We start from the raw sequence: 23621 nt of genomic DNA, 5'->3' as shown, positions 1-23621 counted from the left end.
AGTAAAAAGAGTGTGGGAGGTCATAGGGAGGACGAAGAGGAGGAGAAGGAAGACGAGGAAGAGGAGGAGGAGGGTCATAAGAGAAGGAGGATGATGGACAGGAGGAAGGAAAATAAAAGGATTTGCCGGGTCGGGGTAAAACGATTAGGAGCTCGGTAGGAGGAGGACCATGAGGGGGTGCAGGGTGAGGGCATGATGAAACAAAGGAGGAGCAGGAGATTTAGTGTTGACGAAAAGAAGGAAAAAGGAGAGACCAGAGGAGGAATAATAACAGAGAGCTTCTCCTGCTTTTAAGGAGCAGGAGCAGCAACTGAAAAGAGTTGTGAAGTAAAAAGCAACAGCAGCAGGAAAGAAGAAGAAGACGAGGAGGAGGAGGTGTGATGGAAGAGTAAAGGGTGGGCGGTCAGGAAGGAAGGAAAGAGCTCAGGTCACAGGTCAATTACATTACAGTCATTTAGCAGACGCTTTTTATCCAAAGTGACTTACAATTCAGATTCTATCACATTTCTACACCGTAGGCACAGCTACGGGAGCAATTTTGGGGTTAAGTGTGTTGCTCAAGGACACATCGACATGCGACTAGCGGAGCCGGAGCCAGGGATTGAACCGCCGACCCTCTGATTGAAAGACGGCCCTGCTATCCACTTAGCCACAATCGCCCAGTCAATCATCCTGAACACCAGTGGTGGGCCGTCAGGGCCTGCAAGGCCTTCTCTGCTGGCCTAAACAGAATCACTAAGCTATATCTATTTTATAATTTAATAATGTTTCTTAAATACACTACATGTATTATAATTTATAATAATATTTTCCACATTATCTTATGTTCTCATTGCACAGCTCCTGTCTTCCTCAGTTGCTCTGCTTCCAGTGCAGCTTGTTTTAAGTAGAGCTTTTATCCAATCAGATCTCACCTCTGTGTCTCTAGGTAAGAACAGAGGCAGAGGCCTGCAGACTCACAAGTGAATCCATGTGCAGTTTAAGTGAATGGGGACGATATTGTTGATTGTCATAGTGTTCAACCAATCAGATCTTTAGTTTGACATGTTGGGCGTATTCTTTGACGTGTCAGAGCTGCTAGCCGGCCTACAAGTACGTCATCATTACATGCAGCTCAGTGTTCAGGTGCAGCTCTGCAGTGAGGTGCAGCGTGTGCTGTGATTGGTCAGTGGGCGAGCACGTGACTATCGTGAAACAAAACTTAACAGCAGAGGCTTAGTAGAAGTGAGAGTTCAAATTGAAAGATATGGAAGAAATGACATTTTTTGCATTTATTATTTTACCTGCTGTGTTTTTTTAACACTCAATGGCTGAAGGAGGAGAAACAGATTTGCGAGTTGGGATTTAACCGGATTAAACTCTTAGTCAACAAAGAAAGGAGGATGGAGTTTGTCTTTAAGTCATATCACATCTAGTATCTGAACGGCCCTCCAGTGTGCAGCAGAATGCGTGTTGCTGCAGGTCTGCTGGATTGATTTGTTGCTCTGTTGTCGTATGAATATGTGTGACTGGTTCTTGTGAGTTTGTTGTTGTCATTGTGTTAATTATATAGATTTGGACTTTATGCATTGTCCGTTAATTACGAAGCATCCCGTCATGCGCGGAGTTATTGTTTGTTAAGCTAAACATCGAACAAAAAGTTCGGAAATTAGTGTTTGGTAGATTATTTCTCTGTTGTAACGATGCTTCTTGGCAATAAATCTTATACCGTTGGAAAGCCTGTTTATTTACCTTTCAAACGGTGACACATTTGTAAGAAACATGCATTTGTGGGATGAGCAGCACAGCTGAGTATGTGGATTGCGCCCATGAAAAATTTGCCAAATCTTCTCTGCCAAACAGCTTATTCTGCTGTTGACTCTTGTTTGGTGTTGTTTGGTGGATTGGATGATTGAAGTCTATCAGTATTGTAGCACCCCGTTGCCACAGAGACCCGGTTCAAAACACCATAAAGGCACGTACACACAGGAAGCAGCGTTATGAAAATATAAATCTTTTATTGGTACAAATCTAACTATGTGGAGTAACAGCAGTGACAGCTGGTTTAGCGGGCAGGAGGAGTTCACAGACCAGGTGCTAAGATCGCATCACAAACAACTTAAAGCAACAGAAACAAAACAAAAGACCAACGCAGCGTCTCACTAACTAGAAAAGAAATTAAAACGAAAACATAAGTAATCACAAACAACTGCCAATAAACAGAAAACAAACCCAAAAAGATTGTAATTCCACCCACCGAATGTTCAGCAACCCAGCCACCCCCACTTGGATTCCCCCCCAGCTACCATTGGGTGCACTGCTCAGGAAGCTCTAAAAAACACAAATACAACATTACATCTTTCTTAAGTGTACCCAATTTCCCCAGCACACAAAATACATAAAGAAAACCCTTCCACTATAAATATCTATACCTGCATCAGCCATCCCCCAAACACACGCTGTCCCCCCCGTAACGGATGCCTCCCAGACACTGCGCTACCGACGCACCTTATGCGGCCTCACGCTACGTCTCCGCTTGTTGCGGGAGAGCAAGTAGTTGGACTGCCCGCTTGTGGCGGCGGAGACAGAAAGCAGATTCAGCACAGCCGCTCGTGACGGCGGAGAGAAAGACAAAGGACGCGATTTGCCAGCAGGTGCATCTTTTCACTTAATCAGGCCCGTGCACCTCATTACCGGTCCGGCGGACCCAATAGTTTCACCCAGTCAGTTCCACTTGGTTACAGTAACAAGGAAGAAACAAGACATATTGGCAATTTTACAATTTATTCATTTAACAAACAGGAGCCTCAGTAGCGTGTGGAAGAACCATACACAGCCACAACAGCCTGGCTCCTCCTCCTCATGCTGGTCACCAGCCTGCTCACACACTGCTGTGGGATGGCATTCCACTCCTCATGCAGGATTTGTCGCAAGTCAGCCAACGTGGTTGTGTTGGTCACTCTGGCACGAACAGCTGGTCCCACAAGTGTTCACTTGGGTTGAGGTCAGGACTGCTGGCGGCCATTCCATCCTCTACTCCCACATTCTGGAGGTAGTCTCTGATGAACCGCTCTGTGGGGGCGAGCGTCTTCATCTTGGAGGATGGAGTTCGGTCCCAGACTGTGGAGAAATGGGATTGCCACTGGTTGCAGAATCTCATCTCGATATCTCTCTGCATTGAGATTGCCTCCAATGAAGACAAGCCTCGTTTCTCCAGTGATGGAGATGCCGCCCCACACCATCACACTGCCTCCACCAAGAGGTGTTCCTCTATTGGTGCAGCAATCAGCATAGCGTTCTCCCCGTCTTCTCCACACTTTGACCCTACGATCCAACTTCCTGAGGCAGAATCTGGACTCATCGCTGAACATAACGTTCCTCCACATGTTCAGGTTCCAGTGCAGGTGTTGCCGACACCAATGCAAACGGGCCTGACGGTCAATAGCAACAGCAGAATAAGCTGTTTGGCAGAGAAGATTTGGCAAATTTTTCATGGCCGCAACCCACATACTCAGCTGTGCTGCTCATCCCACAAATGCATGTTCCTTACAAATGTGTCACCGTTTAAAAGGTAAATAAACAGGCTTTCCAACGGTATAACATTTATTACCAAGAAGCATTGTTACAGAGAAATAATCTACCAAACACTAATTTCCGAAAATTTTGTTCGATGTTTAGTTTAGCCAGTAGTGGGCCGTGCATTTTATACCTGGGCCTTCACTGCTGTCCTGCAGCTGAAATACCACCTTATAACCACATGATGGCACCACAGCTGTTATTCATTTTTAAGACTGTAACTATGTACGTCTTCATATTAAACCGTTCGGTACGAGTCGTCTGAATAATGCTAGAGCATTTAGAAAATGCAAAAGCCTAAATTCAGGAAAATATAATGTTCTCAGCTGGTCTGGCTGTGGGATCTACTGTCATTCCTTAATGAATCCTATGTTAATTTCTGTGGGTCGCGACCCACAGAAATTAACATAGGATTTTACTTTCACAACTTGAACATTGAACGTACTGCTCTGCAATGTCTTTCCTCGTCTCAGGTTCCTCTCTCATGGTGCATCTCACTCAGTCAGAATGCATTTTGATTGGCTGAGCTGCATCACGTGATGTGATTCACTACCCATCAGCTTCTGCTGGCTGTTAAGTTTCGTTTCACGATAGTCACGTGCTCGCCCACTGACCAATCACAGCACACTCTATACCTCGCGGGAAAGCTACACATGGACACTGGCGGCATGTAATGCTGACATCATTATAGGCCAGCGCGCAGGCTCTGACACGTCAAAGAATACGCCCAACATGTCAAACTAAAGATCTGATTGGTTGAACACTATGACAATCAACAATATCGTCCCCATTCACTTAAACTGCACATGGATGCACTTGTGAGTCTGCAGGCCTCTGTTCTTACCTAGAGACACAGAGGTGAGATCTGATTGGATAAAAGCTCTACTTAAAACAAGCTGCACTGGAAGCAGAGCAACTGAGGAAGACAGTAGCTGTGCAATGAGAACATAAGATAAGAAAATATGATAATGTAGTGTATTTAAGAAAAATTATTAAATTATAAAATAGATATAACTTTGTGATTCTGTTTAGGCCAGCAGAGAAGGCCTTGCAGGCCCTGACGGCCCACCACTGAGTTTAGCGTAGCCTCCCAGAAGTGCGGGGCCTCATTTTCATTTCCCCACAATTTAAGCTTCTGCATTTTCCAAATGCACTAGTATTATTCAAACATATTGTTCAGTTCGTAAGCCTCGTACCGAACGGTTTAATACGAATACGTGATGTTACACCCCTAGAAACAAATAACCGTAGCTGTGGCACCATCATGAGGTTATTAGGAGATGGTTCAGCTGCAGGACAGCACTGAAGGCCCAGGTATGAAATGCACGGCCCGCCACTGTTGAACACAGACGTTGATTATTGAGGAGTAATGAGTGTTAATGCTGACTAATGAGGATTAATGATTTAAATCTTCTGTGGAGTCAGAAACCACACCACAGCTGAAGTACCATCTCCCACCAGCAGAGAGCAGCAACACCAAAGTCTTCAGACATTTAGCAGCTAAAGAAAAGAACCAAACTTCTGTTTCATTTAAAATGACTCGTTAATGAGAGTATGAGCTCATGGAGCAGTATTTATAAGTATTTATTAGTAGTATCAGTGGTATTATTGTCAGCAGAGAATCTGTCCTGCTCAGATGTGTTGATCACATTCGTCTCCACTGACTGAACCTAATTAGTTCATTTGTCATCTCACTCTGAAAGCTGATATCTCACCTGGTCCTGAATCAGTTTTCCTCTCTGTGAAAGGACCAGGTTAACCCAGATCCTTTATCTTTATCTACGGACGTCAAGCTTCACCTGAACGTCTCTTAGTAGTTATTTTGCGTTTCTTTGTGGTTGTTTTGCGTCTCTTAGTGGTTGTTTTGCGTCTCTTTGTAGTTGTTTTGTGTCTCTTTGTGGTTGTTTTGTGTCTCTTAGTAGTTGTTTTGCGTCTCTTAGTGGTTGTTTTGCGTCTCTTTGTGGTTGTTTTGCATCTCTTTGTAGTTGTTTTGCGTCTCTTTGTAGTTGTTTTGAGTCTCTTTGTGGTTGTTTTGTGTCTCTTTGTGGTTGTTTTGTGTCTCTTTGTGGTTGTTTTGTGTCTCTTTGTAGTTGTTTTGCGTCTCTTTGTGGTTGTTTTGCGTCTCTTTGTAGTTGTTTTGCGTCTCTTTGTGGTTGTTTTGTGTCTCTTTGTAGTTGTTTTGCGTCTCTTTGTGGTTGTTTTGCATCTCTTTGTAGTTGTTTTGCGTCTCTTTGTGGTTGTTTTGCGTCTCTTTGTAGTTGTTTTGCGTCTCTTTGTAGTTGTTTTGAGTCTCTTTGTGGTTGTTTTGCGTCTCTTTGTAGTTGTTTTGCGTCTCTGGGGGCCTCGGGGGCCCCTGAGCTCGTTCAGTAATGGCCCCGGGCCCCGGAGCCTGACGTGGGGCCACCGTGCCTAATCTCGCCTTGTTGCAACCGGAAACCGACATTATTTAAGGGAAATCTATTGAACACATCAGACAGAGTCTGTCTGCAGGTTTCTCTGGTTAGTTTTATCACCATGAGAGGCGAACGTCTCTACAGATTATCATGATTATCATTTCAGATTTCAACACAATCATCCACTTTATGACACAACAGATCCAAATAATCCTTATTAATAATCCAGCTGCTCCTCGCTGTGCTCTAATTTCAGACAACAAAACAAAGTGCAATATGTCGTCTCTCATGAATGATGCAAGCAGCCAAGAGCCAATCAGTGGCCAGTAAATAAGTACTGGAGTGAGTAACTCATTTAAGTAGAAGATGTAGTGGAGTAGAAGTATAAAGCAACATAAACGCAGTACTTGAGTGTAGTACTTGTGGTAGTACTTGAGTGTAGTACTTAAGTGTAGTACTTCTGGTACAGTAACGCGGTGCAGCTGGTTTTAAATAGCCTGCCGGGTCAGTGAAGGCATCGTCACTCGGCTGCTGATCTTTTAATCCTCTTCCAGCTAATCTGTTGCCTCGTTTAAGAAACACCAACAAGGAAGATCCTCTGTCCACAACCACAGAAGAAGAAGAAGAAGAACACCTCATGTTAATGAGGACGCGTCACAGAAAGTCACCTTTTAATTAATTAGTCATGTTTGTTCCTCCTCCTGATGACATCATGGTGATGTCATCGTGATGTCTTCAGGGACTCGCGGTCGATCAGGCTGTTAATGAAAAGACACCATCCAGGTGCATTATGGGAAATGTAGGCTCAAGTGTTTCTAGGACTAAAAGTCTCCAACTCTGTTAATCAGATTCTAAACATCAGAATGTGATTTATATATTATTTATATGATTGAGCGTCTTCATATTGATCTGAAGTTATGATCAGTTATTGATCAGTTATCGATCAGTTATCGATCAGTTATCGATCCGTTATCGATCAGTTATCGATCAGTTATCGATCCGTTATCGATCCGTTATCGATCCGTTATCGATCAGTTATCGATCCGTTATCGATCAGTTATCGATCCGTTATCGATCAGTTATCGATCAGTTATCGATCCGTTATCGATCCGTTATCGATCCGTTATTGATCAGTTATCGATCAGTTATCGATCAGTTATCGATCAGTTATCGATCAGTTATCGATCCGTTATCGATCAGTTATCGATCCGTTATCGATCCGTTATCGATCAGTTATCGATCCGTTATCGATCAGTTATCGATCCGTTATCGATCAGTTATCGATCCGTTATCGATCCGTTATCGATCAGTTATCGATCCGTTATCGATCAGTTATCGATCCGTTATCGATCCGTTATCGATCCGTTATCGATCCGTTATCGATCCGTTATCGATCCGTTATCGATCAGTTATCGATCAGTTATCGACTCGTTTGATGGAGTCGAGCTGCTGATGAACACGTTTAAGTGTTTAACCACTTCAAGATTCAATCACAACAGCAAGTTCACTCAACGCCTGTCAGACCCCCAACCCACAAACAAGCAGCTAAAATATCGACGCAACTCACCAATGAAGCCTCATAATAATCCACCATCGATAATATTCCAAGAAAAGCGCTCTTGTTACATTAGCAAAGGTCCAGACGATCCGATCCAGTAACATATTTAGTCCCAAACACAGTATTACCATAAATACCCACGGACTGCTGTTGCATCATTTCAAATTAGCCGGCAGATATGCCTAATTATTTATGTATTTTCAGTTTGCATGTAAACATTGACGCTCTCTGGGTCTCAAAATGGCGGCTGCCCTCTGACCTTTAGATTGACACCTCACTTGACCCAATAGGAGCTTCCATGTCCTGTCCACAGCCTACAACAACCAACGAGAGCCCCCGTTGAAGGACAGTGCCCGCCCCTCTTCTTTCGTGTAAAGCTCGAGCCAATTGCAACCGATCGTTCTGATGACTGACGCTTCGTATAGCCAATGAAATTTAAAAAATAATGATATACAGATTCAGGGGTTAGATTTAGAGGCAGAACGAGGAAGTGACTGTTGAAACCGCGAGTCGGGTCCTTGTGGCCGTGCCTTAAGTGCAGAGTGTGGTTGTTGAGAGTTTTGGAGACTTTAGGAAAGTGAATAACGGTGAAATAACTTATAGTTTACTGTATATCGACATAAATAAGCTTTAGTTTGAATTATGAATACACATTATTACACAGCCTAGGTATGTTACCATGGTTACTATGGGTCCCCAAATGTCCTTTTTTGTAAAGCTCCTCGACATACCCTCAGTAAACGTGTAAAATATTCATTTTCTGTGGTATTGTTATAATATATATATATATATATAAGGCTTCATGCTGCGGTCCCTTTGTGTTTCCCAGGTAATACGTCTCAGCTACAGACATCTGTTTGCATAGAAACCTCCTTCAGAGTGTTCAGACTTCTCTGACTGCAGCACGTGCAGTGATCCTGATGTTGGGGGAGGAGCTTCAGAGTGACTCAGTGACTGGTGAGCCGTGGATCGGCCGTTTAGAGGTTAAACATCACTTTCATAAAACAGACTCAATCAAAGTTCACACACATCATCACATGATTCACTGCATTGTATTCAAATTGAATGATGATTTGATACATTTTTAATAAACTTATTATAATAATAACTTAAACACCATCAGGAGAAGACTTGTTTTTAATATATATTTTATTTATAATATTTAAACTGTAATCGATCAAAATGAATGTTTTATGATTTATTAATAGTTTCAGATTGTTTTTATATTTGAATGGTTTTATGATGTCATCAGTCTATTAATTGATTAGATCTTCGTAGTCAATAAATCGATGACATCATCAGTGCGTCATCGATCTGGGTCCTGAGGGGCTCGAGACCGGTTGCCATGACGCTCGCTCCTCCGGTACAATGGCGTCACGTGACCTCCTCCTCTGATCTCCTGTTGATGCGGATCCATAATTCAGCAGCAGCCTTGAAGTGTTAATGAGCAGAGAGACAGACTATTATGGGATGTTGGAGAGCTGCTCCTGGATCAGTTTCTCCCGGGTCGGTCCTGTTAGGGAGCGGGTCCCGGATCAGCTCCGCGGTCCCGGATCAGCCAGCAGAGCGGCTCGTGCAGCTGCTCTGGGATCAGATTAGTTAAAGAGTTATTTTAAACAGCAGCTTAGTGTCACTCCTCTTCCTCCTCCTCCTCCTCCTCCTCTTCCTCAGCGGACCGAGTCTTCCTCTCAGGTTGTATCAAAGCTCTCTGATGGTTTTCTGTGGTTCTGCTTTAGTTGTGGACCTGGACCACCTCAGTCCTTCTGTGTGTGTGTGTGTGTGTGTGTGTGGACCACAGTACTCTCTGTGGTCTCTGTTTGTCTCTACAGGTGCTGTGATGTGTTTGTATCTCTAACGGACCTTCAGCAGCTCTAACGCTTCATAAAATATGTAAAATGATCCAAATTCAGCTTCAAATCAGAAGTTTTACTGTTTTTATCTCCGTCAAGCTTCGATGTGATTCACTTAGTGAGTTTAATATCTCAGCTGTTTTATTGTGTTTCTATGTTTGTTTGAATATGTGGAGATGATTGATCAGATGAGAGCGTTTGATCAGATCAGATTAGTTTCATCCTGTTGACATGAACTGTGTGTTTAATGCACATTTAAATATATCTTCTGGATGTTGAGTTCTTCTCTGAACGTGTGACCTGATGAACAAGCAGCAGCTGATGGATGATTCATGGATGTTTAGAGGCTCAATAACTCGATATGTTGATGAAAATAATCATTTAAAAACAGCCACAATAAAAGCTGTTCTGTTGACACCAATATTGCTTGCGTTATATTCAAATGGAATCATGTTATGTTTGGTGTATTTGCCATATTAACGTATTAGAATCATCAGGATGTCGACTTGAACACAAAGACTGACTCTGAAATGTAGTAATTATTTTTTATTGGTGCCTTTGTCTTTAATTAAATGCTCAGTTTGTCCGTAAAAGAATGTTAATAATAATTTATTTAATGAATAAATTCCTCCAGATCTGAGGACGCTTTAATCTCTGTTAATTCATCGCTGTAATAACGTTGTGATATTCATATTATCACATATTGACGTGTCATGAAGCAGAAGAAGTTAGAGATCACTAAGTGTTCAAACTGATGAAGCTAACGTTAGCACGCTAATATGTGATCCGGTTAACGTTAGCAGTTTGTTTTTCATGATTCATATTATTGATTATCATCGATCACTGAGATCATTTAGAAACATCAGAAACACACACATGAATTATTGTGAATAATAATGATTATTCTGTGTATTATTAGAGCAGCAGGACAACCCTTTAAGTGTTTTGGGCTCTTCAGGGTGAACAGATGTTGACGACAGCTATCTATCTACGATGTTTAGATAGATAAACTTTATTGTCCTTGAAATCTGTCTTTTGCTATCAGGCCGTCATTGTGCACATTGTTTAACAGTTATCAGGCTGTCATTGTGCACATTGTTTAACAGTTATCAGACTGTCATTGTGCACATTGTTTAACAGTTATCAGACTGTCATTGTGCACATTGTTTAACAGTTATCAGGCTGTCATTGTGCACATTGTTTAACAGTTATCAGACTGTCATTGTGCACATTGTTTAACAGTTATCAGGCTGTCATTGTGCACATTGTTTAACAGTTATCAGGCTGTCATTGTGCACATTGTTTAACAGTTATCAGACTGTCATTGTGCACATTGTTTAACAGTTATCAGGCTGTCATTCTGCACATTGTTTAACAGTTATCAGACTGTCATTGTGTACATTGTTTAACAGTTATCAGGCTGTCATTGTGCACATTGTTTAACAGTTATCAGACTGTCATTGTGCACATTGTTTAACAGTTATCAGGCTGTCATTGTGCACATTGTTTAACAGTTATCAGGCTGTCATTGTGCACATTGTTTAACAGTTATCAGGCTGTCATTGTGCACATTGTTCAACAGTTATCAGACTGTCATTGTGCACATTGTTTAACAGTTATCAGACTGCCATTGTGCACATTGTTTAACAGTTATCAGGCTGTCATTGTGCACATTGTTTAACAGTTATCAGACTGTCATTGTGCACATTGTTTAACAGTTATCAGACTGTCATTGTGCACATTGTTTAACAGCTATCAGGCTGTCATTGTGCACATTGTTTAACAGTTATCAGGCTGTCATTGTGCACATTGTTTAACAGTTATCAGACTGTCATTGTGCACATTGTTTAACAGTTATCAGGCCGTCATTGTGCACATTGTTTAACAGTTATCAGGCCGTCATTGTGCACATTGTTTAACAGCTATCAGGCTGTCATTGTGCACATTGTTTAGCAGTTATCAGACTGTCATTGTGCACATTGTTTAACAGCTATCAGGCTGTCATTGTGCACATTGTTTAGCAGTTATCAGGCTGTCATTGTGCACATTGTTTAACAGTTATCAGGCTGTCATTGGTGCACATTGTTTAACAGTTATCAGACTGTCATTGTGCACATTGTTTAACAGTTATCAGGCCGTCATTGTGCACATTGTTTAACAGTTATCAGGCTGTCATTGTGCACATTGTTTAACAGCTATCAGGCTGTCATTGTGCACATTGTTTAGCAGTTATCAGACTGTCATTGTGCACATTGTTTAACAGTTATCAGGCTGTCATTGTGCACATTGTTTAACAGTTATCAGGCTGTCATTGGTGCACATTGTTTAACAGTTATCAGACTGTCATTGTGCACATTGTTTAACAGTTATCAGGCTGTCATTGTGCACATTGTTTAACAGTTATCAGGCTGTCATTGTGCAAATTGTTTAACAGTTATCAGACTGTCATTGTGCACATTGTTTAGCAGTTATCAGACTGTCATTGTGCACATTGTTTAACAGTTATCAGGCTGTCATTGGTGCACATTGTTTAACAGTTATCAGACTGTCATTGTGCACATTGTTTAACAGTTATCAGACTGTCATTGTGCACATTGTTTAACAGTTATCAGACTGTCATTGTGCACATTGTTTAACAGTTATCAGGCCGTCATTGTGCACATTGTTTAACAGTTATCAGACTGTCATTGTGCACATTGTTTAACAGTTATCAGGCTGTCATTGGTGCACATTGTTTAACAGTTATCAGACTGTCATTGTGCACATTGTTTAACAGTTATCAGACTGTCATTGGTGCACATTGTTTAACAGTTATCAGACTGTCATTGTGCACATTGTTTAACAGTTATCAGGCCGTCATTGTGCACATTGTTTAACAGTTATCAGGCTGTCATTGTGCACATTGTTTAACAGCTATCAGGCTGTCATTGTGCACATTGTTTAGCAGTTATCAGACTGTCATTGTGCACATTGTTTAACAGTTATCAGGCTGTCATTGTGCACATTGTTTAACAGTTATCAGGCTGTCATTGGTGCACATTGTTTAACAGTTATCAGACTGTCATTGTGCACATTGTTTAACAGTTATCAGGCTGTCATTGTGCACATTGTTTAACAGTTATCAGGCTGTCATTGTGCAAATTGTTTAACAGTTATCAGACTGTCATTGTGCACATTGTTTAGCAGTTATCAGACTGTCATTGTGCACATTGTTTAACAGTTATCAGGCTGTCATTGGTGCACATTGTTTAACAGTTATCAGACTGTCATTGTGCACATTGTTTAACAGTTATCAGGCTGTCATTGGTGCACATTGTTTAACAGTTATCAGGCTGTCATTGTGCACATTGTTTAACAGTTATCAGGCTGTCGTTGGAGCACATTGTTTAACAGCTATCAGGCTGTCATTGTGCACATTGTTTAACAGTTATCCGGCTGTCGTTGGAGCACATTGTTTAACAGCTATCAGGCTGTCATTGTGCACATTGTTTAACAGTTATCAGGCTGTCATTGGTGCACATTGTTTAACAGTTATCAGGCTGTCATTGTGCACATTGTTTAACAGTTATCAGACTGTCATTGTGCACATTGTTTAACAGTTATCAGGCTGTCATTGTGCACATTGTTTAACAGTTATCAGGCTGTCATTGTGCACATTGTTTAACAGTTATCAGACTGTCATTGTGCACATTGTTTAACAGTTATCAGGCTGTCGTTGGAGCACATTGTTTAACAGTTATCAGGCTGTCATTGTGCACATTGTTTAGGATCAGGACTACACTGAGACTGGTTCATATAGAGGATCAGGACTACACTGAGACTGGTTCAGGACCAGTTAGAAGGTTCAAAAACCCTGTAATGATCTTGTGTTAAACTCTTCTTCTCTGAAACCAGTCAAACACTCAGGATGTTGTCACAGACTAATTACTGGAGTGTTGTTGTTGTTTGGAGGAAGATAAGCCAGCATGTAGTTGTGGCCTTAACCACTGTTCCTTCCTGTTGACATTCTGCCCCCCCCACCCCTGAATGTTTTATTATTCATGTTCCTCAGAAACAGCAGTTTGTCTTCCACAACATCTAGTAGTGATGATGTGTTCATGCTCATTCTGGAAATCAGCAACTTAGTGAACCTAGAATGAATTTAATTGACATTTATGTTGCAGCAGCTTCCACACAATACAGTTTTACTAACGATGGTTCTCCTCCAATACTCAGTAGAACATGTGTTTCTAGTCTCTGATCTCTGATAATGTTTCATTGTAAACAACCAATCAGTGTTTTAAAGCAACAGGAGGAGAGCTAGTGACGTTAGCAGCACCGCTAACGGCTAACCAACGGAGGTTCACTTCAGTTACATTATGATGCCTTCAGGCTCTGCTCAGTGAACATGAGTACTGGCTGAAGGTACATTATAACGTTATCATGATCAGGAATCTATAACAGATGATTTGCTCTTTTTTTTCTCTTGTGCTGATCTGATCCGTGATCAGGTTTAAAAACTGTAGTCGGATACAGAACTTTAGTTACAAACTGAGGTGGTCCAGTGGTTTTATACAGAGCTGAAGTCATGATGTCACTTCCTGTCTGGTTTCAATGAAATCTTTCATTCAAGGTTTCTTTCATCCATGAATCCACTCGACTCTACTGTCCAACTATTATTACAGACACCTGAACTAACCACAGACACTAGAAGAACTAGAACCTAGAAGTCACAGTTGAACTTCGGCTCTCTATAAAACAGATTATTTTAGTTTTTAATGGATGAATTACACTTCCTGTAGTTTTCGTATAATAAAACATATATAATATATAATATCTTAGTATCTCCTTAAGCTCTTCACACCAAGCTAACTACTTTTTGCGCCCAACAGCCAGAGAGGAGCATTTCAGACGTCTTCCTTGTCTCTCCGTCCATCATGGACACGTTTTTCCGCCGTCACTTTAAGAGGAAGGAGGCGGCTCCACTGGCAGGGGCAGAGTCTAAATCGGTCAACCAGCGGAGGCCCAGCGTGGCCGTCCCAACCAGCAAGGCCCGCCGGAGGTCCAACGCCGGGCTGCCGTCCTCCTCGCTGACCCAGCAGCGACGCCCCAGTGTCCAGCTGCAGGGGGCGCTGTCGTGCGCTGGAGGGGGGCGTCTGGCGAAGACGTCCCGGCACAGCAGGTGGGCGGGGCACGTCCGGCGGCGCTCCAGCACCACCACCCCCAGCCTCAACCTCAGGTTCGCCGTGTGCAGGAGGAAGGTGGGCAAGCTGCGGACCATCGACACGCACCTGCTGGGCCCGTCCATGCTGCTCGCCAGCCTCATCCAGATGGCTGAGGAAGAGGAGGAGGTGGAGGGGGCGGGGCTACCGGCCGGAGAGCAGCAGGTGGAGGTGAGGGGCGGGGCCAGCAACAGGAGGATGTTCTCACGCTCCAGCAGCCTCCAATCTGACAGCAGTGATTACTCCACCGCCAACGACAGCCAATCAGAAGCCAGCCAACCGTCCGAGGAGGCGGAGCAGCTGGCGGAGGAGGAGGAGGACGAAGATGCCTGCTGGTCGCACGTCTCCTCCTCCTCCGACCGCCCGTCCTCCTCCAACCGCCCGTCCTCCTCCTCCGGCCTGGAGGTGATGAGAGAGACTCCGCGCCCCCCCCCGGCGTGGCGGCCCCTCATCCGGGCCCCTCGCTGCCTGAGGAGGAACTCGTCTCAGCTGTTCTTAGGAGACGGCGCTCCTCTCGGCCGCCACCGGGCGTCCAGCCAGAGGAAGAGGAGGAGGATCTCCACCATCTCTAAGGCCGGGAGCCCCTGGCCGGGGAGGGGCCCCCCGCTGCCCAGCCGCAGGAGCTCGGTCCACTACCTCCACCAGCCGGCCTTCTACCGGGGCCCCGGGGCCCTCAGCCCGCTGGGCGACGCCCACCTGGAGAGCTGGAGCAGCTTCCTGCTGTATGTAGACCTCCAACACGGCGGCTCAAGTTTAGCTGAATGTTACTGGCTGCAGGTTTACTCCACAACAAACCTCAAAGAGTTTTAAATGATTCACGTTTCATCAAGTTCATCATAAAACACAACACCTCATCCTCTCACTTCATTAAAGTCGTGAGATGATTAAAATGGTTCTCAGCTGGAGACACACGTCTGAAGCTCATTGATTGATCACTGATCACAGCAGAGCAAAGGAATGGATGTGTGTGTGTACTTATGGATGTGTGTGTGTACTTATACAACTGTCGTTGTGAGGACCAGTTAGAACCTTAGAGCTTGTGAGGACACTTTTGGAAACGAGGACTTTTTGTCCTCTCTTCTTCAAAGGCTTGTTTAAGGGTTCAGACTTTAAAGGTTGAGGTTCATGTCAGTGTCCTCTCAAATGTAAAACGACAGGTGTGTGTGTGTGTGTGTGTGTGTGTGTGTGTGTGTGTGTGTGTGTGGCAGGAAGTGTTCAGCACACTGTCCTCAAAATGCAAATAAAGTTTCATATTATAACAGAAACAGAGTATCTGCTGCTGATTCTTCAAAAGAATAAAACTAGTTTCACATCATTATAAATCAATGCTTAATTTATTATAGGTTTCAGGTAACCATAGCAGCAACTATAGATATAACATGTAGAATATATTTTTGGTCATGAGATATCAAAAGACATTATATTGCTCCATTAATCCTGAACGTATCCATGATCCGGCAGGGAAAATATTAACATGACAAAACTACAACTAATAAAACGTATAAACTAATCTGGAGTCTGTTTCCTTAAAAGGTCTTTTGTCCTCTTGTGGTTTCAGGAAAGCGATGGCGAAGTCGGGTCTGCAGCACGCGGCGGCTCAGCCCAAGGCGGCAATGTCCGGACAGACCGACCCGCTGCAGGAGCCCAACAGCACCGTGGACTGGAGCGTGAGTCACTGCTGAACCAGCCGATCTTCATTCAGCTTCAGATGATTCAATCAATGAGGAAACCTGATTTATTTTTAAATCAGTCCGGATGTTAAAACCAGAAAGCAAAGAACCTTCCTCCTTTTATTTGTCTCTGCGACGTCCATGACAACCAGGGAACATAACGCTCATCTTGAAGTGAATTTTACTTTTATTTATTTTATTCAAACGTTTGTTTTACAGGAATATTTTCTATTGAGAGGCCTGGCGAAGATGGCAGGATGAACAAAATCCAAACTACAGATGTCAGACAAAACAGAGTTACAGTGAACCAACTTCCTCATTGCAGTTTGTTTGGATAGTCTGACTGAACTGAGAAAGAGAAAACGGTTCTAAACATGTATTTACTTCCCTAGAAAACATTTGCAAAGCCAACTTTTTTCAAGCATTTGAAATCCATCATTGTTTACATCCACCGTCACTTACTTTCTCTTTTACATTTTAAATATAAACTACGTATAAAAAACATTTCAATACTCGATATCGCTGAAAGCTCATTTTCATCCCGGGCCAGATGGACAATAATACAAACAAGGATGATAAAATAATATTCACTGTGTACATAGTCACAGGATACTGATGGTGTTTACAGAACAGTTCTGGTTGTTTGATTAGTTAACAACATACAATTAAATTCATGATTGCATTCTTGATTCTCCTTTAACCTTTAACTTTTTAGCATCATAGAAAAACACACGTCTACGTTAATAAATGGGATGGAAGAGAGTTTCTTTTTTGTGCCTTTAATGGAAAAATCCGACACATTTTGTGGATCTTGAGGGGAAAACACAGTCGCCTCTAGCTGTAGTTCTGTTATTGTTCTCAGTTTTGTTCTTCACATTGCAGCACATCTCATCATATAGTGTATATTGTAAAACCATCAGCGCTACAATAGGACTAAAACTACATCTCTTTTAAATTGTATTTAGAAAGTTCAGGTTCAACAAAAAGAGTCTGTTTGACTCTTGAATGCAAAATCTTTATCTTCTGTTTTTATTTATTTGTATTATATGATGGTTTTATTGTTACTACTAAATTCTTAACGTTTATTGTAATAGTTTTAAAGTTAACTCAACGTGTCTGAATGATTTGGGCCTTTGAAATGGTGTTCTTTTAAAATCAACCTTTTAAATTGATATTTAAATGTCAGGTTTATATTTTTATGTTAGATTCTGTGAAACAAAAAAGCTTGTAGAAATGTTTTTGATTTGTTTTCCATCCCAGGATAACGCCCAGTTCGGGGACCACATCTGGTTTGAGACCAGTGGCTCTGGAGACTTCTGTTATGTTGGAGAGCAGTACTGCATAGCTAAGTCACTGGTGAGTCACGGCGCCCCCTGTGGTCACAAACTGTACTTCCTGTTAATGAAACAGAGCGCTAGTGTCTTAACCTGAGGGGACTGTACACATGTTAAGAATTTTATAATTTTCTTTAGACCCTCCTGTTGACTAAGAAATTGAAGATTGCATATATATTCAAAATATGTAAAAGTGTTCAAATACTTACCCTTTTAACCATAGACCTATTTTTAGGCCTCTGCTCAAAAATTGCATACTCATATTAAAAAGAGTGTATTTCTATAACTACAAGGTCTATTTTAATTATTTGTATGTTATAATGAAGGTAGCACTTGTGAGATTTGTTCAGATGTGTAAATATCAGTATATCTGTTACTGGTTAAGAGTAAATGAAGATGACACACAGCTCAAATTGAAAAGTTTCAGGTTCACCTGAAAAAAAAGCCATTTCATTGTTATTATTTCTTGAAATGAGGCAGTGGTTACCCTAAAACATATCCCAAATCATAGCACAACATGTCAACAGTCCCTATGCAAATTTTGACTTTGATAAAGTGAAACAGAAAAAAGTTAGAGAGGTTTTAGTACAGAGAGGTCAGGCGAGGTCAAGCAAAATTGTCATTTTGGAACCAGCTGTTCCAGCTGTTCCATTATAATTTTATATACTATATAACTATATATTTCACTTGTTTTATCACTAATAGTGTTCAATCTATCCAAATACAGCAGTTTGGCTTCATTTTGAGAGCCTGAATCCTCTCTGAGCCTGTGAACCATGGATCCATCCTCGTCTGACTGCTTTTTCCCTGTGTGTATGTGGACTTATCTCAGCCTATGATTGGTCGATTGGAGTGAATGAGACCTCCTTCGACGCGTCATAGTCCAGAGAAATGAGTGGAGGTGACGTGAGCTTGATTGACAGAATCGTTAGCCAGTCAAAATCAAAACTGCGCCATGCCTCGCCGAACGTAAACAACTATACGCCCGAAAGTGAAATCCCTACCCCCCGGTCCCCCATGCTTGGTTGACCCCCCTTTCTTCAGGAAACAGTTCAGAAACACACAGGATATACGTAGCAACAGTGTTTTTAGCCGGGAACCGGAATATTATTCCTTTCTCTTCATGATTCATCTCAAAGTAAGGGGCAGTTATGATTTTTTCTGCGGTGAAGCGGCTTGATTTTGTGTTGCTTGTTGGCTGTATCTCTGTAATGGTTTCACGGAGAGAAATTCTGAAGATATCTCTGGATTCTGTGTCGAATTCTCTTGGTCTGTGATGTATTGGTTGTTCGTGTTAGCTTTTAGCTTTGTGTTCGTAGCTTTGTCCGGAGTGCGTAGCTCGCCGAGTCATCGCGAAAAATACGTGATATTGTGGTACATCTTCTAGTTGATGATATTGGTTTGTGTATAATTGTGTTTGCAGCGTGTAAAATGGCTTACGTGATATTATTGCCCAGAATCTCTTCGTTAAGTGGGTATAACACGCTCTTCGCTAAACTTTCTCGCCGGAACCCCAAATGGTCCTTGCTCGGTACCAAATAGTTTTGAGATGGTGTGTTCCAATCTGAACCTCAATACTTTAACAGAATAATCATTTTCACATTTCAAAAATCATAAACAGAAGAGTGGAAATTAAATATTTTTCACTCTGTTAATATTTTACATGCATATTTTACTGCATATTTTACTGAAGTACAAACATACTCAAACTGTGCATTAACGTATGTAACTTAAAAAAAGTAACAAACATACTTATTTTAAGTTGAACTAAACATAACCAAGTACTTTTGTTGCGTTATTGTTTTGTTTCAATTTACAACATTAGCCACGTGTTTAAAACTGCGACCGTAACCCGGGAGAAAATACATTTCCTTCCTTCTTCACACCAAGAATTGTGACACATTTACCGTAATGTAGTTCTGCTTTCTGTTGATATAAGTATGATGGTTTCAAATCACTAAAGACCTCACTTTACTCTCTCAAATATTCAGACTACCCTCTGTTACCGAGCTATTAATATGCATCACAATGCAATACATCTGTTGTTATTTTCTGCAGCAAAAGTCAGTGGCGAGGAAGAAATGTGCCGGCTGTAAGATATCGGTCCACACGATGTGCATGGAGCAGCTGGAGAAGGTAAATCTTCTGAGCAGCTTCACTCAGATTCTTCTTTCGTCTCTGCTCACAGTCCCTCGTCTCTTTGTTCAGATTAATTTCAGGTGCAAGCCGTCATTTAGAGAACCAGGATGTCGGGCCATTCGAGAGGTCAGTCTGAGGAAATTTCTTCTTAAAACGCACTCACGCAGATTTCATTGTGACATTCACCGATGTTTTCTTATTTTGGATTTATTCTTTAGTATAAACAGAATCTATGCACCATCAAGAACAGGCTTACCCACATATGAGATCTGACCAAATCATTTGTTATCCTGTTTTCTTCAATTCTACAATTGTAGGATTAAAATTACAAAAATATTTGTATCATGTATAATATTTTTTTATAATTATTTTCATTACAGTGGAAACAGCTTATAGTGATTATAAAGTTTGGGACAAAATCATTCATTGACAATTTAGAAATGCACTGAAATCACTGCCAAGCGGTAGCCTGTTAACACTTCTGATGTTACTGTATCTGTAAACAGCACAGTACTGTTTGAGGCTACAGTAAGATATATTTTATGTACTGTACTGTATTATAGTGTAAGCGTTTAAAACAGTCAATACAATTCAGTAAATGGTAAAGCTGACAGTTTTATTACTGTATATTCATGTAATGAATATCCAGATGTCAATTAGATGGTAATCTGCATGAGAAATAAGGAAAGAAAATGAATGAATAAATAAACTATTTTTTTCATATAATAATCATCCGCTTATGGTGTAAATTTGACCCTGACAAATGTGATCACTATAAGAGCTATTCACCGTATTTAACAAAGCATTATGGTCTTTTAAAATAAATAAATATTACTCTAACACGAACACTAAATCTATCCCATCTATCTTATTTTGTTATTTAAATAACATATGAATCCGCTACTGATCCTACTTTCCACATGTAACAATTCTACCGTTTAAGAACACTTCACGAATCTGACATAAACTTTTCTTAGGAACTTTCTGAAGAACAAATTTAAGAAAAAGTCATCAGGATCGTGGTGAATGAGGCCCATCGTCGTTGTTGTGTCTCTCTAATAACTTCTATAATTCACAAGATGATCAGAACCACTTCAATGTGAAAAGTTCACATTCAGGAAATCAAAACAGGAACTGAACTCTTATAAATCATTGGTTGTTTTTCAGTCCAACGTTGTGCGACACCACTGGGTCCACAGGAGACGTCAAACAGGGAAGTGTCGACAGTGTGGGAAGGTGAGCCTCCATCAGTCACTCAAAGCGCTTCCACTGATAAGCTGCAGAGTCTGAGAGCTAACAGGGTCTCCTCTTTTATCACCAACAGGGATTTCAACAGAAGTTTTCATTTCACAGCAAAGAGATTGTTGCCATCAGCTGCTCGTGGTGCAAACAGGCGGTAAGTTCACAGTCAGAGAACAGAAACCTGAGGTTTCACATTAGTTAGATATTGTAACATCCAAATATCAGAGACATTGATAATGGCCTCAGTGTGTTCAGTGTGGTGGAGAAAGTACTAATACTACTCTGTTACAGTAAAAGTGCTAATACCACTTATCACAATATTACTAATACATTAACATTGTTAACATTATTACTACTGCATTAACATTGTTAACATTATTACTACTGCATTAACATTGTTAACATTATTACTACTGCATTAACATTGTTAACATTATTACTACTGCATTAACATTGTTAACATTATTAGTAATGCATTAACATTGTTAACATTATTACTACTGCATTAACATTGTTAACATTATTAGTAATGCATTAACATTGTTAACATTATTACTACTGCATTAACATTGTTAACATTATTAGTAATGCATTAACATTGTTAACATTATTACTAATGCATTAACATTGTTAACATTATTACTATGCATTAACATTGTTAACATTATTACTAATGCATTAACATTGTTAACATTATTACTACTGCATTAACATTGTTAACTTTATTAGTAATGCATTAACATTGTAAACATTATTACTACTGCATTAACATTGTTAACATTATTACTACTGCATTAACATTGTTAACATTATTAGTAATGCATTAACATTGTTAACATTATTAGTAATGCATTAACATTGTTAACATTATTAGTAATACATTAACAGTATTACCATTATTAGTAATGCATTAACATTGTTAACATTATTAGTAATGCATTAACATTGTTAACATTATTACTAATGCATTAACATTGTTAACATTATTACTAATACATTAACATTGTTAACATTATTACTACTGCATTAACATTGTTAACATTATTAGTAATGCATTGACATTGTTAACATTATTACTACTGCATTAACATTGTTAACATTATTAGTAATGCATTGACATTGTTAACATTATTACTACTGCATTAACATTGTTAACATTATTAGTAATGCATTAACATTGTTAACATTATTACTACTGCATTAACATTGTTAACATTATTAGTAATGCATTAACATTGTTAACATTATTACTACTGCATTAACATTGTTAACATTATTACTAATGCATTAACATTGTTAACATTATTAGTAATGCATTAACATTGTTAACATTATTACTACTGCATTAACATTGTTAACATTATTAGTAATGCATTAACATTGTTAACATTATTACTACTGCATTAACATTGTTAACATTATTAGTAATGCATTAACATTGTTAACATTATTACTACTGCATTAACATTGTTAACATTATTACTAATGCATTAACATTATTAACATTATTACTACTGCATTAACATTGTTAACATTATTACTAATGCATTAACATTGTTAACATTATTAGTAATGCATTAACATTGTTAACATTATTACTACTGCATTAACATTGTTAACATTATTACTAATGCATTAACATTGTTAACATTATTACTAATACATTAACATTGTTAACATTATTACTACTGCATTAACATTGTTAACATTATTAGTAATGCATTGACATTGTTAACATTATTACTACTGCATTAACATTGTTAACATTATTAGTAATGCATTGACATTGTTAACATTATTACTACTGCATTAACATTGTTAACATTATTAGTAATGCATTAACATTGTTAACATTATTACTACTGCATTAACATTGTTAACATTATTAGTAATGCATTAACATTGTTAACATTATTACTACTGCATTAACATTGTTAACATTATTACTAATGCATTAACATTGTTAACATTATTAGTAATGCATTAACATTGTTAACATTATTACTACTGCATTAACATTGTTAACATTATTAGTAATGCATTAACATTGTTAACATTATTACTACTGCATTAACATTGTTAACACTATTAGTAATGCATTAACATTGTTAACATTATTACTACTGCATTAACATTGTTAACATTATTACTAATGCATTAACATTATTAACATTATTACTACTGCATTAACATTGTTAACATTATTACTAATGCATTAACATTGTTAACATTATTAGTAATGCATTAACATTGTTAACATTATTACTACTGCATTAACATTGTTAACATTATTACTAATGCATTAACATTGTTAACATTATTACTAATGCATTAACATTGTTAACATTATTACTACTGCATTAACATTGTTAACATTATTAGTAATGCATTAACATTGTTAACATTATTACTACTACATTAACATTGTTAACATTATTAGTAATGCATTAACATTGTTAACATTATTACTACTGCATTAACATTGTTAACATCATTAGTAATGCATTAACATTGTTAACATTATTACTACTGCATTAACATTGTTAACATTATTAGTAATGCATTAACATTGTTAACATTATTACTACTGCATTAACATTGTTAACATTATTACTACTGCATTAACATTGTTAACATTATTAGTAATGCATTAACATTGTTAACATTATTACTACTGCA

At 39.7% G+C, this 23621-nt stretch overlaps 1 protein-coding gene across 3 annotated transcripts in view; it reads left to right on the top strand.

The window, feature by feature from the left end:
- Positions 1–23621, top strand: part of dgkzb (diacylglycerol kinase, zeta b) — a 76426-nt gene that overhangs the window by 5054 nt on the left and 47751 nt on the right. The window contains exons 1-7 of one of the 3 annotated variants that reach the window (XM_076077557.1): positions 14258–15279; positions 16116–16224; positions 17488–17583; positions 19620–19697; positions 19770–19826; positions 20868–20936; positions 21025–21096. In XM_076077557.1, the coding sequence (XP_075933672.1) occupies positions 14273–15279; positions 16116–16224; positions 17488–17583; positions 19620–19697; positions 19770–19826; positions 20868–20936; positions 21025–21096 (1488 nt within the window). In that variant the 5' untranslated portion in view covers positions 14258–14272. Of the gene's footprint in view, positions 1–14257; positions 15280–16115; positions 16225–17487; positions 17584–19619; positions 19827–20867; positions 20937–21024; positions 21097–23621 lie in introns of those variants that run through there. The other 2 variants (XM_076077556.1, XM_076077555.1) reach the window with 2 other exon arrangements.

This window comes from Anarhichas minor, unplaced genomic scaffold, assembly GCF_050575085.1.
Source record: "Anarhichas minor isolate MPS153535 unplaced genomic scaffold, ASM5057508v1 ptg000061l, whole genome shotgun sequence".
Lineage (NCBI taxonomy): Eukaryota > Metazoa > Chordata > Actinopteri > Perciformes > Anarhichadidae > Anarhichas > Anarhichas minor.
The sequence above is the reverse complement of the archived record's forward strand: the minus strand, read 5'-3'. Positions and strand labels throughout refer to the sequence as shown.